The sequence below is a fragment of the Leuciscus leuciscus genome (genome assembly GCF_965113295.1).
Source record: "Leuciscus leuciscus genome assembly, chromosome: 10".
In the NCBI taxonomy this organism is placed as follows: domain Eukaryota; kingdom Metazoa; phylum Chordata; class Actinopteri; order Cypriniformes; family Leuciscidae; genus Leuciscus; species Leuciscus leuciscus.
Window position 1 is genome coordinate 27,996,072 of NC_138734.1, and position 15,006 is coordinate 28,011,077.

At 35.4% G+C, this 15,006-nt stretch overlaps 1 protein-coding gene and 1 long non-coding RNA gene across 2 annotated transcripts; both read left to right on the forward strand.

Annotated features, from left to right (window-relative positions):
- The first annotated feature begins 2,049 nt into the window (after positions 1 to 2,049).
- On the forward strand, positions 2,050 to 7,283 carry LOC309507365 (ADP-ribosylation factor 4). The gene is made up of 6 exons (XM_082181530.1): positions 2,050 to 2,240; positions 3,325 to 3,405; positions 3,742 to 3,851; positions 3,955 to 4,026; positions 4,151 to 4,276; positions 6,081 to 7,283. The coding sequence occupies exons 1-6, from the start codon at positions 2,174 to 2,176 to the stop codon at positions 6,165 to 6,167; spliced, it is 543 nt and encodes a 180-aa protein (XP_082037656.1). The 5' UTR covers positions 2,050 to 2,173; the 3' UTR covers positions 6,168 to 7,283.
- Positions 7,284 to 9,360: 2,077 nt separating this feature from the next.
- Positions 9,361 to 12,477, forward strand: LOC309507366. The gene is made up of 5 exons (XR_014209126.1): positions 9,361 to 9,517; positions 9,937 to 10,010; positions 10,111 to 11,714; positions 11,891 to 11,953; positions 12,146 to 12,477. It is a non-coding gene; the product is annotated as an uncharacterized lncRNA (long non-coding RNA).
- The last annotated feature ends 2,529 nt before the right edge of the window (positions 12,478 to 15,006 follow it).

Consider the following 15,006-nt stretch of genomic DNA (forward strand, 5'->3'; position numbering starts at 1 on the left):
TAATATTTTCGATAAAAAAACAGTTTGCCGTCTCAGTGGAGTGATTTGTCCTAAATCCAAATTGTAATGGGTGAAGGGAAAAGACTGAGTTGTTCAAGTGATCCCTAATCTGTTGAGACACCCATTTTTCTAAAACCTTAGATATTACTGGCAAAATGCTAATAGGTCTATAATTGGAAATAATTTGTCTGTCTCCTGATTTAAATAAAGGGGAAACAATAGATAATTTCCAAGCATTTGGGAATTCCCCCACAGAAATCGATTGATTAATAATTTTTGTAATGGGGATAAGCAAGGACGAACCTAATTCTTTCAACATTGTATTATCCATACCAAAGACATCTTTCGCTTTAGAAGTATTAAGTGAACTGATTAAGGATTCTATATTACTTTCAGAAGCGCTGGAAAACACAAGGCTGTGCTCTGACGACAAGATAGTGCACTTACTAATATCTACGTGTGAGAAACCCTGTGCAATAGATGCAACAGTCTACAAAATAGTTGTTAAAAGCTGTAGCAACCACAGTTGGATCAGAAATACTTTTCCCATCCAACACAAGATCAACAGGTTTTCTGTCTTAATGTTCCTGCCCCAGCAATTTGTTTAATTGATCCCAAATCAATTTTGAATTGCCCCCTGCATTGTTTATAATGGTTAGAAAAAAGTCAGCCCTGGACTTTCTTAACTGAGATGTAACTTTATTCCTCAACATTGCAAAACGGTGTTTATCAGTACTTAATTTTGAATTGTTAGCCTTTTTTTTTTGCAAGATCACGTTCTTTCATCATATTAAAAATGTCAGCATTAATCCATGGAAGACTATTCTTATAATTTCTGTTTCTAAATTTTTGGGTAAACTCCTTAATAAAATACTGTAGTCTACTTGTAAGCACTGAACTTCCATCATGTACATCCTTCCCAGCTAGCAAATTACTCCAGTTAAACCTGTTTATTGTATCTATAAAATGATCCCGTACTTTGTTGGGTATTCTAGATACTTCTTTCTCCTTAACAGTTGAAACACAAAACCTTCTGCTAGTTAACTTTCTTGTCACCAGAACTAAATTATGATCCTATAGTCCAGTGATCATATTAAAAGATTTTGTAATTCTTTCTGGTTTATTGCAAAAGATTAAGTCAATCTGCGTTTCAGTATTATGAGTTTTTCTTGTTGGACCCTTGACTACCTGTGTTAAATCAAAATAATCACATATTTGTTTAAGATTTTTCCTGGCTACTCTGTCTTCCCAATTAACATTAAAATCCCCCATTATTAATAGGCTACCTCTTTTTCAAAGTTGCATCTAAGCAGCATACTACGAACATTTTCATAAAAATCAACTTTGGCAGAGGGAGGGCGATAGATTACAATCAAACTAAAAAACATTTGTGGCGATACTATAATTTTCAATCCAATACATTCCAAGTCACTATTTGACAAGTTAATTTCCTCACATTGAATACAATTTTTTATATACACCAAAACACCACCACCTTTAGATCTTACTCTATCATTTCTATAAATTTGATAACCTGGTATGGTGATAGCTGCATAAGGTGAATTCTCATGAAGCCAGGTTTCGGACAGACATAAGAAATCCAAATTAGAGTCCATTAACAAATGTCGGATTTGTTCATTTTTAGACATGAGACTACGTACATTCAGATGACCACCAAATAAGCCCTTTGGTTTAATGCTGGGGTCCCATAATATTTTAGAATTGTTCACAGTTCTGAAGACGTTCCATTTTCTATTTTTCACTACTTTTTCACTATTACTAAATAATGATAATAATTATTAAAAAAAATTTATTATAAATTAATATAAATTATATTTTATTATTATTTATTGATATCATTATTACTGCTTAGTAATAATGATATCAATAAATAATAATAATAATTGCACTAATATTATTATTCTTTTTTTTTTTTTTACAGTATGTGTACTTTTTTGTATTATTGTAAGCTGTTTATTTTGTTCTAAAAGCTGTCATTATGAAAAACTCCTTGTCGGAAGTGGCGTGGCACCATATCTTCCACGGCGGCCGTGACGTGGCATTACGCAAGCGCAGAGTCGACAAGGTTTCTTGACACCAGGCGAGCATCACAACGAAAAACTTTAGACATTAGGAGTAATCCCGTAGTTTTGGGTGATTTGTGTCCTTCATCATGGGTCTGACCATCTCGTCGATCTTTAGCAGGCTGTTTGGAAAGAAACAGATGAGAATTCTCATGGGTGAGTATTGAGTCTAATGCTAGCTAAGCTAGCGGCGTTAGCCAACTTTCGCAATTCTGTCATTCCCCAGAAAATAACAGATGAAATAGAAAACTAAAACTGACTTCTGATTTTCTTTACAATGTATCTATATAGCCTACAAGTCAAGTGGGCTTTTTTATATAGAGGCTAAATAGTCTGCGATATGCTCTCTCAAGCTTTAAATTAGAATAATTGTATGTGATAAATAATTTCAATGTAAGTTACTGTCAATTGATAAGAAGGAACGGATGAGCCACTGCCTGTTTACGTTTAGTATCATTTATCTTCGAGTGAAATGTAAATTATTGAATTGTATAATGTAGTATAGTGTGTCTTTTTTTCGTGCCTTATACTGTGACATTTTTGACTTAGTATAAGTATATTATTGTAGAGTATGCTACTTTTTCTCATAACTATCATGAAACCACCTCACGTTTATTATGGCATTATACTTATACAGTTGTATTGTGTTGTGCTATTCAGTAATTTATTAATGAAAATATTCAGTGCTCAAGAGTAAGACCTCTCACTTTTTGGGGGAAAAAGTACTTTTTGCTTCACTGAATATAAAAAAAATAATGAAAAGTGCTTTAATTTAATTCTTTCACATTTTTGACCAAATTTCACATTCATAAATGCAGGTTTACTAATAAAAACTCAACTTTATGGTTTTGTTGAATAAAGAAAGGCTCTAAATATAGACCCTATTACAATAAGAAAGCTTTAAATATAGCTATATATATATTATTACCCCCTGGCACATTTTGCAGACTTTTTTACACAATTTTCAGTATAGGTTTCCAACTTTCCATACTAGCATAGTAGAGTTACAGTTATGCTCTTGTTAATTAGTGTAAAACTGATACACTGTAAAACCACAATAAAGAGAAGGATCGTTTAGTTCATGTTAAATGTTATATTCCAGTATATTTAATAGAATAGTACAATGTAGTTTATATCCTTGGTCATTTAAGGACATGACATGAGCTCTTTTGAGAGTTTTAAAGTGACATGATTGCTGTTGAAAACCTCATTCCCATCATGCACTCTTGGTGTTTTACAGTGGGGCTGGATGCTGCCGGCAAAACCACAATATTGTACAAACTGAAACTTGGAGAAATAGTGACCACCATTCCAACCATAGGTAAGAGGACAGGACTGGTAAACATGTGACACCATTAGCTCATCTTTATGATCTCAGAGCTGTTCTCATGGATAGATTGAGGTCATTGTCTTGTATTTTAACAGTCATATGAGTGTTCCATCATCCACTGGGGACAATTTATGAATTTGTGTTACTTTTGTCTCCCTTTATGATATGTCAACATCCACTGGCTGTCCATCATACATGTGGTTTCTGTGATTGCCTGATTGTCCTGTCTTGCACCACTAAAGTGTTCTGCCAGTGTTTCATTAAAAAGCAGAACTGTTCCATTATTGTATGATGTGTATTTCTGAGCACTGTGTTTCTATTGGGCAGGTTTTAATGTGGAGACCGTTGAATACAAGAACATCTGCTTCACTGTGTGGGATGTCGGTGGTCAGGATAAGATTCGTCCTCTCTGGAGACACTATTTTCAGAACACACAGGTATGATCTTGATGTGCATTTGTATGAAATATGAATTCACTGCACACTTACATAGTTTCTTATAGACTAATTTCCCTTTTTCCATTCATTCTTTTGTCCTCAGGGTCTGATCTTTGTGGTGGACAGCAATGACAGAGAGAGAGTGGCAGAATCTGCAGAGGAGCTTTCTAAAATGGTAAGCATATATCGTTGTGAGTGTTTCTAATGGCAGCAACGAATCAGGACATTTGTGGAAGTGTTTTGTTGGCTTAATGTGGTTAAGTTGCCTCATCAGTGTCTTTTCCTGTGCATATTTGCAGTTGCAGGAAGATGAACTGAGGGACGCTGTGCTGCTGGTTTTTGCAAACAAACAGGATCTGCCCAACGCCATGGCTGTCAGTGAACTCACAGACAAACTTGGGCTGCAGAGTCTACGCAGCAGAACGGTACGCACATGCACACTAATGAGACCAATTTAGTGGTCCTTTACTCTTTAGTTTCGACATAGTCATACCTTTTATTAAACTGGACAAAATCTGAATAACATCTAATTAACATGCATACACTAACGTTCAAAAGTTTGGGGTCAGTAAGATTTTTTTAAATAAATGTTTTTTAATGTCTCTAAAGGCCCTTTCACACCGGATGCGTAACGAAAAAGCGAAACGAAAAAGCGAATAGTTCGTGTGCAGGTGACCATCAAAATCAAAACCATTCACATCAGCCGCGATGCGAATTTGCGACGTCTGTGACGTTCAGAGAGCTTCAACATTCCCAAACTTTCGCGCGAATCGCGCCGACAGCTGAGAAAACATGGACACTTCATCATCATCCAGTCATAGTCATAGCATCCAGTGAAGACGAGCTTTTCATTTTATTTAAAAGACAGAAAAGAAGGTTTTGGGTGCACCCAATCTTACAGAACAGAGAGTCTGAAGGGGAGTATGCTTATGTGCACAATTTTTTTTTTGCGTCTTCAACTAAACACAGTGTGTTTTGTAATGTAACTACACATTACATGTAACACACTAAGTAAGTTAAAAATCATTCGACTAGAAACTGTAGATATCACACAAAGAATGTATAGTATACTAAAAGCAGCCCTAAATAGTCTCACTACATTTTGTTACGTGTTCAAAGTAAACACGGTCTCTGTCTCTATCTTTGATTATAATAGTGTTAGCTTTCTATCCCAAATGTAGTTTCGCCTGCCTACACAGCACAGGACTATATGACTAAAACTATCACACAACAAACTCACAGTCAAGATAATCGAGTTGGTTGGCAATGCTACGCCACACATTGTCTTTCAAATCGTTGTCCTTGTAGAATGTGATTGGCTGAAGCCTATTCTGTCGCCGCAAAAGTAAAAAAAAATCGACATCGAAGCGAATAAAATAAAAGTCGTTTTTTCGCCGCTGCGCATTCGCGTTCGGTGTGGAAGCACTCATTACACAAACAGCTGATCGAAAAATAAAACCATCGCGCGAATGATTCGTGCGTCAAAATCACGTCCAGTGTGAAAGGGCCTTTATGCTCACCAAGGCTGCATTTATTTTGAAAATACAGTAAAAAGGTAATATTGTAAAATACTCTAAGAAATTAAATAACTGTTTATATATATATATATATATATATATATATATATATATATATATTATATTATAATATTATATATTTGTTTGTTTGTTTATTATTATTTTATTTATTTTTTTTTTTTATTTTTTTTTTATTTTACTTAACATATCATTTATGCCTGTGATGGCAAATTTTCAGCATCATTACTCCAGTCTTCAGTGTCACATGATCCTTCAGAAATCATTCTAATATGCTGGTTTGCTGCTCAAGAAACATTTAACAGTGGTGATGCTTAATGTTTTTGTGCAAACCATTGGATTTTTTCAGGATTCTATGATGAATAGAAAGTTCAAAAGAACAAAATATGTTTGAAATGGTAATCTTTTGTAGCATAACTATCTTAACCATTAATTTAATTCATCCTTGCCAAGCATTTTTTTTACCCCAAAAAAACCTTACTGACCACTAACTTGTGAATAGTAGTGAACATGCTGGACAAAACTGGTGTTACTATCACATTATCTAGGTCTGTTAGTCTGACCTGGCTGGCACGAAATAAAGTGTTTACATGACTTTTAAAAAAGATTAAGTAGAGTAAGCTGCATCAACCTACTTATAGGCATTTTTATTTTTTACATTTTGGCTGATTTCCTCTCTCTGGGCTTCTTGCAGTGGTATGTTCAAGCGACCTGCGCTACACAGGGCACTGGACTCTACGAAGGACTGGACTGGTTATCCAATGAGCTCTCCAAGCGCTAGTGGGTCTGCTAGAGGCGAGATGAGGTGTATGAACCAATGGAAAGGCTAGAGACTCCTCTTAGAATTTTTAAGTGTGTGACAGAACTGGAAGCTGGGGAGAAACCATCAAACACTCTGCGCCTGTCTTAGCCTTTCTTTTTTACAATATTTTGTAGCGCAAGTTTATCTATTTCTTTTCTTCTTCTTTTTTTGTTTTAATTCCAACAAAAACAACTTTTAGTTTATTATTTTGCAAGAGGAAAAAATGTTTTGAAGGACCTTCCTTCACTCTGACTTTTCAGTTTTTCAGAAAGGCCTCATGCAAAACCAAAAACGCTGGAGTCCCTGATCAGTGAGCAGGGTTATTGGTTTTGCTTTAGTGTCCTTAACATCTGACCATCATGTTTTAGCATCTTGCTGAGAATTTCTGTTAAGGAGCTCACTGAAGAATCTGTGGGGTCAATAATATTTCAGAACTGGTCTTTACATGTGGGGTCGTTGGGCAAATCAAAGCCATGCCTGTTCCATTAATCTTTATAGGTATGCAACGTTGTAAAATTTGTTAAATCACATTATCCTCTGTAGTGGTGTGGAGTCCTGTGGTCCTTCTGAACATTATCCTTGTCTGCATGAGTTTACTTCATTCTGAATCTTGGTTGAAATTCCCCACATCAACAGCACATGGCATGCATGGCATGAAAAGGTTAACTTTCTTTTATTAGGTTAGTTTACTCCCCACAATCCATTGTTGTTTGTGGTAAATGTTTGAGCGACAGGTTTTACTCTCAGAGTCAAAGGGAACATTATGTTCTTCAGCCACAATGATGCAATGATAACATCTCTGAAGTTCTTTCCATTATAATTTAAAGTTGAAATTGATTGATGTGTTTTATGTTTGTCATGCCATGTGAAATGTTTTGCTCAGGCGTGTCTCTTGAGCTTATCATTATTTGTGTCTGAATCTGACTCCGAAATGCAAATGTAATGTATTGATGAATCCCATGTCTGGTTGAAATGGTATGCTTTCCTGAACTGAGGTGTAACAGATAAAATCTATTTTACCCTATTATCATGACAAATTTGTTTGTGTATTATATGTATGATATTGTTTTAGAATAAAACATAATCGTGAACATACTGTGTTGAATGTTATAAATCTGTTTTGCTCTTTAAATGACTTTAAATTCAGGTGTCCCACTTTTTGGGAGCAAAATCATTTATGTATAAACATCCAAAAGTCTTTTAATGTTTATAGTAATTTTCTCAACAACACAAATTGTACATTTCTCAGTTGTATTTCATCTAAGTTGCATTAATGCATCAATCCAGCAGATGGCACCTGGAATTAACATCTTCAGCCAACTCACTTAAACTAAACTGTAACTAAAATATTTGAAAATTATATTGATAAAGAACACTAAAAAGTTAATATAAATAGCACTTTGTGTGCATTTACAATATTTGATATTTTGGTTTATTTTATAGATCACATCTATCAGTATGTATTTGCAGTAGAGAGAGAGAAATCTTTCTAATTACTATACAGTACAGTTACATGAGTCATGTCGTCTGTGTATTGAAATATTCTTTCCTTGAACTGAAACTCTTTTGAACGGATTTTCATGTTCTTGTTTATTTTTGAGAAGCAGTACAGTAAAATGCAACGCATTTTAAATGATGCATCTTATTGTTTAATCTTAGCGAATTTGGTATAGGACTTAAATATAATGCACTCTCCTCATGCTTCTCCATAAAGGGTACATAAAAGTCATAAAAATAACTCTAGTATCTTTAGTGCATGCAATGAGAAACATACTGAGGAACCAAAACTAAGAGCGAAATAGAAACTTATTGCCACCGTTATAAACACCACAGCCACAGTAACTGCCCCCTAGCGTACGTTTGTCTCTTATCAGTAATTATTTGATTTGGGTGTGGAGATGATTCTAGGACTTTCCAGGGCAACATCTGTCCACGTCACAGGTAGGAGGGTGTTGAATTGTTTATTTTTTGAGCTTGGTCAATTTTGTTAGGTTTGGGAATAAACTCGGACTTTTACAGGTCTGTGGTGATTCCTCTGGAGGACGCCTTAGAACCTGCTGCTAGCACTAATGGGTGAATAGAGTGAGTTCACGTAGTGTAACAGCGCAGCGCTTCTGGGTTGTACGCCAGAACGTAGGCTCACTATTGGCCAGCATCACACGCATCACACACATGACCAGCGTCGGCCAATGGTGAGCCTACGTTCTGACATTCAACCCAGAAGCGCTGCGCTGTTACACTACGTGAACTCACTCAGAGGCCCACAAAGAAGAAAATGAATAGTTGAATAAAGTCGTTATTTTTGTTTGTTTTTGCGCACAAAAAGTATTCTCGTCGCTTGATAAACTTATGGTTGAGCCACTGTAGTCACTTGGACTATTTTAAACATTGTCTTTACTAACTTTCTGTCTTTACTAATTAAAGTTTTTGGGTGAACTAGGCTAACCCTTTAACATACATCAGTGAACTGTACATAGATAAATGTAATAAAAGCTTCAGTTACATTGTCGATTACATAATGTATACATTTCAAACTCCATATATAAAAAAACTCCATCTCCAGTCCCATTTTGCTGACCTTGTTTTGTTGTTTGATTGTTTTATAGCCTGCAATGTAATAACCACTTTCAAGGCCCAGAAAGGTAGTAAATGCATCGTTAAAATAGCCTAGTCCGTGTGACTAGTGGTTCAACCTTAATGTTATGAAGCGACGAGAATACTTTTTGTGTGCAAAAAACAAAAATAACTACTTTATTCAACAAATTTCTGTGGGCTTGGTTTCGGTTGGTTAGGGAACCAACAGACAAAGCTTTCTATAAATCTTTTGGTAACACTATTTTACTGTGTCCTTGTTACTATTACATGTAGTTCCATAGTAATACTATAAATTGTGCATAATTACATGCAACTAACCATAAACCACACCATATTCCTAACATTAAGTAGTTAATAGTAATTATTACTCAGTACTTAAATGTATAATTTCATTGTAACACAGACACCTTAAAATAAAGTGTAACCTTTTTTTAACCCTTAAACGCATACCTCAGGTCTTCAGTGACCCGGGTCGTCATTCACTACCTTCCTCCTCATTAAGTTATAAACAATATAACAAGAAAAAAATAAAAATGTCTTAAGACAAGTCACTGGTGTTGATTTCTATTTACTAAGAAACTGAGCCTGTAAGGAGAGGGAGGAGTTTATACAGGGAATGCTGTAGGGTATTTAAGCGAGAGGAAGCAGAGATCAGTCTTTTCTATCCTGCAGACTGTTGTCTGAGATGGAGCGGAATGACTTTACCTGTATGCTGTGATCTAGTGTGCAGTCTGGTGAGTGATCATGTCTATTTTTTGCTTTTTAAAACTTGCAGAAGTAATAATTGCATAATGTTTGAATCATTTATCTTTTTTCTGTGACCTCTTTACTGACTAAAAAGTAAGGGCGTTGTCCTTGAGGAATCTAATGAATAAAATCTCCACCCGTTTGTCAAATTAAATCACAATCCATTGAAAAAGTTCTGTCTAAAAGATCTGGAGACCTACAGTTTTATTGTAGTCTGAAGAAAACCGAAACTGAAATGGGGGAGAAAAAAAAGGAAAACACTTCCTGGTTGATTGACAAAAACTTGATTATTTGTGATTACATGCACAGACTTATCAAGCTGATTATATATATACTGTATATATATTTGGATTTAGTTAATAATCAATGGTATTAATGTTATTTCTCCGTCTCCTTTCAATTTTAGCTGCCACCAGATGACTGCATACAAGTCGAGACGTCACGCTGCCGAAGGATCTCTTTTGCTTGCGTTTTATTTTTGTAAGTAGATTTCACTGTAAATTCTTCTTTTTTTAAAATACTGAGATCAGATGGAAGTTTTAGATATAATAATGTTGTCATTTCATGTTTTGATTTTAAGGAGGAGAGGAGGAGAACCAATCTGCCAAGGGATTCGGCGCTCGGGTCCACTGCCCTGTTCTAGTGCATTCTCTGGCAACATTGGATGCCTGGCTGGGGTCCAGTGGACCTGGAGTGGACAGCACCAGGTCTATCCATGACCTGCTGACGAAGCACCAGTACACTAGAAGCAACCGAAAACTACAAAGCCGAAATCTATCCCCTAAACCTTTTTCCTTGGGTCGGCTTCTGGTTGTCTGTTGCTTGGTTACAGGTTATGGGGATGACCTGCTGTAAAACCAACCATGTTTTGTATAAAGGCTGACTGCAACTTTTTCCCCCAAAAATTAAAAAATACAAATAAAAATGGAAAAACCTGTTGAACTAAAATGAATATCTGTGTTTTATTTTATTTGAGTTCCTACGCAGTTTGGGAAAGTATGGACTTTGATTTGAGTAATTTTAAGGTCTAGAAAAGTATGGAAAAAAGAAAGCTGAGTATGGAAAAATATTTGTATTTCCAGACTATGGCCCCTATTTAGTTTTCTATAATAGAAACTTAAGAATTGAATGAAACTAAATGTATCATACAAGAAGTGTGTTTTCATATCAGCTTAGTGATTGTCAAACATGACTGAATGAATTCAAGGTGCACTTTTTCATTATACAAAAATGCAGGTTATAAGTTTTTGGTTTCTTCTCACAATATTCTTAGCATGGTATTACAGAGCCTCTAAAAGGACCTTTGAAAAAAAATCGAATATATACAGACTTTCGTGTGTGCACGAGAAACCATTAATCTTAGTGTTTCGAACATAAAAAAATAAAAATTCGGGGGGATTCATACAACATTTGGACCCCATTAACTTCCATTGTTCACATTTTTTTTGGTCTACCTTCATTTAATCTGAGTTTTAAACATGCAGATGTCAATGACATTTTATCCTCCACATTTATGAACATTATCTTTATAACCCCTTCTGCTCATAATTCAGAGCAGATTTGAAAGTAACCTGCGTATTCTGTGGCCAAAGGTGTAAACAAAACCTGACACCACAAAAACCCTGCTGATCTCAAACAGAGAAGGAAATCCTAAAATAGCATAAAGCAACTACAGAAACACTTTACAATATAGTCTCATTTGCTAGCTGGCATTATTTAATGCATTACCTAACATGAACTAACAGAGTAGCCAAATATATTTACAGCATTTAGTAATCTCTGTTGTGCATTCATGTTATTTCACAGTACATTCACAGAAACAACGTTTGATTTGCAATGGCCATCAGTTAACATTAATAAATGATGAAAAAGTATTCTTCATTCCTTATTAGTTCATGCTAACGCTATGTAATTTGTAATGTTAACAAATTGAACCTTAGTATCGAAATTTCTGGTAAGTACTGTTTTCATTTTTTTAGAAATCGTGTTAGGGAGAGAGCTGTTGAAATCATTTCCTGAGGATGGGCAGACAGAAGAACAGAAACTTACTGAGAAAGCAAAACCTATGAAAACCAGGGCAACAGCAGTTCTCAGATCAGTTGAGGGCGGGACAGTGTCCCAGTATAAATTAAAGAGACACAGTGATGACACTTCATGAGAGCCTCTTGCTGACGGATTAGCAGGGTAAGAGATCTTTAAGAATAATAATTATTACTTATTATGATTATTATTTAGAATAATGTATTCCCTAAAAGTTTTCCTAAAGTGTTTTCTATCATCACAATGAATGGATTTTGTAATGCAAATTTTATTTTGGTGGGTTGTCGCTGTGTAACCTGGAATCTGAATCCTCCTAACAGGTCTATGGTGGTTCCTCTGTGGGAGACGCCATGAAACCTTGAGTGATCTCGTCGCACTAATATGTGAGTACACCGGATATTTCAAACTTTTTTGAGCTACTTTAAAAGACATTAGTGAATTAAACATAAACAACACCTTGCAATGTTACATCTAATGATTTATTTAAATGCATTATTGTTATATAATTGTCATACAATTTGTATTTGACAACATCTGCAGTTCCTGTATCTGAATGGTTTTATTGTTTGTTGTAGCATCATGAAGGAGGCGGATCTCATCTCCTGCTGCCAGGGGCAGGATCATCTGGCCCACCACCAATCAGAGGGGAAACTCTCTACCTCTGTTTTGCGTTGGTGTCCAGATGCGCAGAGGCCAGCGCCGTAATTTTACGAAGCCTGACATCTTGGATGAAGCCTCAAGTCTACATATGAAAAAGAAACCAGTACCATTGCATGTAATGCTAAAAATGAACCTTAAGTGAACCTTTCTGCATTGCTTGGTTCAGCTGGTCCGGGGCCCAGCTCATAAAACAAATAGCCCCGGAACAAAATGTAACAATAAATAAAAATAGTAAAATTCGCAACAACTTCATATTGTACTGTTGTTTTTTTGGCCAATGTTTGATGAATTTGTAGTAACTAACCATAGCATTTTTATTTTTAGATATTGCAATTAAAGAACATTTGAAAATGAAATCAATGGTGAAACAGTACATCAATATAAACAGTGTATAAAGTACTGATGTTGTGATGGATTTTTTAATTAATCATAACTAACATTTATTTTTCTTGCAGGAATAACATAGCCTACATATTATGCTTTTGAATCCTACACTGTTAGACTTTTCTGTAATTTCTACAGTTATTTACTTTAAATCCCCCAGTATTATACTGCTATTTCTCTTTACAGTAAATAACTGTGATTCCAATTGCATCATGGGAATTTTCTGTGACGTCTAACACCACATACAGAGACTTACTGTATTTTTTAAATTTGCTGTATACCACTGTATTTGACGTAACTGCCTCTCTGGCTGGCACCATTCCACCGTGCTTTTTATTTCCTAATTTTTGCCTTACACCACGTGTCTACAACGCTATAATAGCCAGAGGCTGTCTATATTGGACACATTGAAGCGACCGGACCTTTAAATGCAAACCTGTTTATCCCTTGTAAGAACTAGTGCGAGCGCTTGGACTCGTATCGGACTACGTCTGAAATATAACGGCCGCGGCGCATCACTACACTGTCTGGGATTTGTCGTGTCGCGTCAGACAGACATCCAGTGTAGGTAATGGGGTCTGTCTTTTGTTGGATCGCGACGTTCGTGTCTGGCCCGGGGAAGAGACGGAATTCACTTCACCGAGAGAGAGAGATCAGCAAGCAAGAAAAAAAAAAAAAAAAAAAAAAAACATTCTGTGTATGTTGACAGGATTGTGCCCAGTTTAACGTATGTTATAACGTTAACATTAGCCTAACGTTACTCGTCGTCAACATGGCGGTAACGAACTTTACCATGGTAAACTGAGCTAACGTTTCATTTTACACACTTTGTTAGATTATTGAATTGTCGAGTTAAAATATGCCAACGAGCAACGCGTTTACATTAACAATAAATGTGAATAAACTAATGTGAAATTCTGTTTATATCTTAATGTTGGCCTACTGATGAGAACCTTTATAGTTTTAGCATTAGTTTGCAAACTATACCATATTATAGTTTTTTTTTTTTTATGGAATTTAATATTTACTTCCATTTTTGTGTTTAAAGGCAACTGCAACAAAGCGCCAATTCGCGCCAGTGACTTAGCAAGATTCCAGAGGTAGGCCAGCCCATTTGTGATATATTTTGAGATAAGTTTGCTGAAATGATTAGCATACACTATGTGAAAATTGCTTTTGAGCCACTGGTGCAGACTAGGTAGCTAACAATATCTTATAAAATCTCTATAAAATTGGCTAACTTTATATCAAATAAGTGACCTTTGCATTATGTCTAACTTTATTACACAGCAAATGAACCAATCAGAAGATGGACCATTGTCTTTGTTCAGTCTCACCAGATTAAATGTATCCAGGTAAGCACTGCAGTAAAACTCTCACTAAGACCAAATCTAGCATTCTAAACAACTTAAGTTTATATTTTTGCATTATTTTTATATTTTATTAGCCAGCGACTCTACCATTGCAGTTCCACCTGACTAGGAAGGTCCTAATATCAGCGCACAGGTGGGTTAACTACTGTAGGAAGGAGAACGATCATCACACAGTGATTTCTTGCATGTATCTTACTGTGTATTTGTCTCAAACAGGTACTCCTTCACTGCAGACAAGCTGAAATGGGCTAAAATCATCTATTTCAGTCGTTCAACTTCTTTCTATGCATCTCAGCATTTTTGGACAGAATTTAGGATTTGTAAGTATTAAAATTTAATCTGGCATAATTTAATTTAGTTCTTTTGTATGCTATTTATTGACAAAAGCTGTTTACAAATATATATTCTTAAGTTTTTGTGAAAATAATAATAAAAATGAACAAAAAAGGAGGTTAAAAATAATGTGACACTAATATTCTCTCTCTCTCTCTCTCTCTCTCTCTCTCTCTCTCTCATATAGTTTTGGAACCGGGATCTCCTCTGAAGGACTGAGTACATTTGTGTTTGTGGGCACGCATGCAGACCAGGGAACACTCTGATGTTGTCAATCAAGTTCTGAACAGGAACCAATCTTTGGAGAAGTTCATTTATTCACAAAGGTGGACAAAAACATTGTGTTGGCTTTTTAAAGATTATTTTGATGATGACTTTTACTCCTATGCTGTAGAAAAGATGGAGTAGACAGTCAGACATTGATAATAATAATAAATGTTTCTTGAGCATCAAAGAGACTTCTTTCAAAAACATTACGCCACTTAAATACTTCTTTTGGCCACCAGTGTACATGAATCCAACACATTTTTGGAAATAAGTGAAATTATTTTTAAGGTGGGGTTATGTGTCTTGTATTGTGAAAAGAACTGTGTTTTGTCCTGTTTTGGACATTTCCTTTTTGAATGCTTAAAAATGTATTTATATTCTGCAGTTTTATGAATGTAATGGTTGATATTTCATTATAA